This window comes from Pteropus medius, unplaced genomic scaffold (genome assembly GCF_902729225.1).
Source record: "Pteropus medius unplaced genomic scaffold, Ma_sr-lr_union100, whole genome shotgun sequence".
Lineage (NCBI taxonomy): Eukaryota > Metazoa > Chordata > Mammalia > Chiroptera > Pteropodidae > Pteropus > Pteropus medius.
Window position 1 is genome coordinate 24,091,529 of NW_024342471.1, and position 2,298 is coordinate 24,093,826.

General features: G+C 61.2%; 1 protein-coding gene across 1 annotated transcript in view; it reads right to left on the bottom strand.

The window, feature by feature from the left end:
* ZBP1 (Z-DNA binding protein 1) overlaps positions 1-1,986 on the bottom strand; it is a 10,171-nt gene extending 8,185 nt beyond the window's left edge. Inside the window, 1 exon segment of the mRNA XM_039864684.1 lies at positions 1,739-1,986. Within this exon segment, the coding sequence (XP_039720618.1) occupies positions 1,739-1,772 (34 nt within the window). The 5' untranslated portion in view covers positions 1,773-1,986.
* Positions 1,987-2,298: the final 312 nt, after the last annotated feature.

Below are 2,298 nucleotides of genomic sequence, written 5' to 3' on the forward strand. Positions count from 1 at the left end.
CACCTGCCCCGCGTCTGCCCGACCAGCAGCTCTCGCTCGCACACCATCTCCTGTGGGTGCTCTGTGTGGGCGAGGTGCCGTGTGTGTGTGTCCCCTGCAGAATGTCCTCAAGGGTCCCCGTCACAATTGCCTGGTTCACCGTCCTACCCGCAGCGTGCAGCACAGAGCCAGGCACACCGCGGGGTCTCAGGATATGGCATGTGACTGAGGGAGTGAAGGAGCGAGTGGATTTCTCCACTAGTGGGACAGATGCCTGCCCAGGTGACCAGGGCATGGCACGCCTCTGTTCCCCCGCCTGAGTCTGACGCCCTACGCAGGGCCCCTCGAGGCTCCAGGCGGGACTCCCTGAGGGCCCGTGGTCTCTAGCACAGAACCCAGGAGCCCAGGCCAGCGGCTCTGCAGCGGGCGAGGTGCCAGGGGCAGCCGGCGTGGGGAGTGGCAGCCCAGCTTGTGGCCAGGAAATGTCTGCCCCCAAGAGCCCCAAGGGAAATGCAAAGCAGGGCCTTTCTGGGGCGATCCGGGTCCCCCTCCAGGGCGGTGGCCCTATCGCAACCTTTGCCTTCTGGGTTTCTCCCGGGTTCCTTGGTGGCAGTACAAGTGGGGGAAGGTACGATCCAGTCGCCTTGTGACCAGAATGTGTTTGTCCTTGCCGGGAGCAGGGGAAGAACAGCTAGAACATCTCGGGGCACCCGCCCCTTCACCCACCGAGCGGCCGGCCCAGCCGCAGGAAAACCTCGACCAACACCTGGGGTTGCCTTGTCTTGAAAAGAGGTTTGATTCCTGAAAAGCTTCCTCCCCGATGAGCTTCCTCCCCTTCCTCGACCCCGCTCCCCTCCTGCATTTCCCTGACTGAGAAGCGGGGAGAAGCGGGGTCGAGATAAGGCTGACCCCCAAGAGCTGGGGCCTCGCGCAAACAGGGATCTGTGGAATGAATGCGGCCAAGTGCCAAGTCGGTGAGGAAGGAAACGCCCCCCAGGGAAGAAGACAGATTCGGTGACCGAGCCCCCTGCACCGGCACCTGCTTGTCCCCCTCGGGGAAGTAGGGTGGGAACTGGCCCGGGCGCTGGGCTGCACTTGCTTACACCCCACACCCCACGCCCCACCCCCTCCCCACACCCCTCCCCATGTTTGTTCTCCGATGGCTGGTTTCGCAGGCCTGAGCTCGGCTCTGCCACTTCCCAGCCGTGTGACCTCACTGTGCCTCATTTCTCCACCTGCAAAGTGGGGATAAGAGCTGCTACTTCAAAGACCGTGGTGAGGATTAAGTGAGCTAATGATAACAACAAAAAAATCCCCCCTCGAAACCCTCAGCCCACAGCCCACAAGCCCCTAGCCACAGCCCTAGAATGCAGGCAGCAACTGCTCACTGCCGGGCTCTCCCGCCCGGGACCCCGCGGGGGAAATGGGACCCCCTTATCAAAGCGCCTTCTTCTGTTTCTCAGAATGAGTGTGCAGCTGGGGCGCAGCCCCCGTGTCAGCCTCTTGCCTGACAGCCTCGATGATCTCACGTGTGGATAGGGACATCATTGTGCTTACCGCTGAGGTTACACTGACTGTGTGGCAAGCGTGTGGCCAGGCGCCTGGGGCAGAGCAAGCCTCCCAGACCGGACGTCACTGTGCGCTAACGGGCACTGTCACTATCGTAGCTGTAATCTGGGCCAAGCGAAGGAGCCAGAGAGAGAGAGAGAAGTGCCAGTCCCGCCCAGACCCCCACTGGCCCTTAGAAGAAAAGAAGTACCTGTGTTGCTTAGGTCTGCAGGGCCCTCTGCCATGCTGACAGCAGCTGCTGGGAGCCCCAGGAGACTTGGGCAGGGGCCGTGGCAGACTCCTGCACTGTGGCTTTGAGAGGGTGGGCCGGGTTGAGCCTCTGTGTCCCTGTGTGGCAGAGTCGGGTACTTCTGGCAGCTGTAAAAGGGAGACCAGTTTCAGCGGGACAGATGTCAGCTGTTCACACTCCGGAAACAGAGAGGACTGGCATGCACCGATGAAGTGGTGTGGGGCGGGGCAGGGGGGGCCTGGCTTTCCAAAGAAATAAAACCGAAAGCAGAATTGATGAGCAAGAGGAAGTGAGGGCCTCTGACTAGACGTTTGTCGGAAGAAGCTGATCTTGGTAAGACCTGAGCACCCCTGGGGCCGGGGGCTCCCCCAAACTTCCGGGTGCTCACCGATGGCTACCCTGACTGTCCACAGAGAGGCCAAGACTCCTGGGTGGATGGGAGCCCTGTGGTCATGTGCGGATCAATATGACGACTCTTTAATGCGCACCTACTATGTGCTCTCCCATCTCTTGTGCCCTGA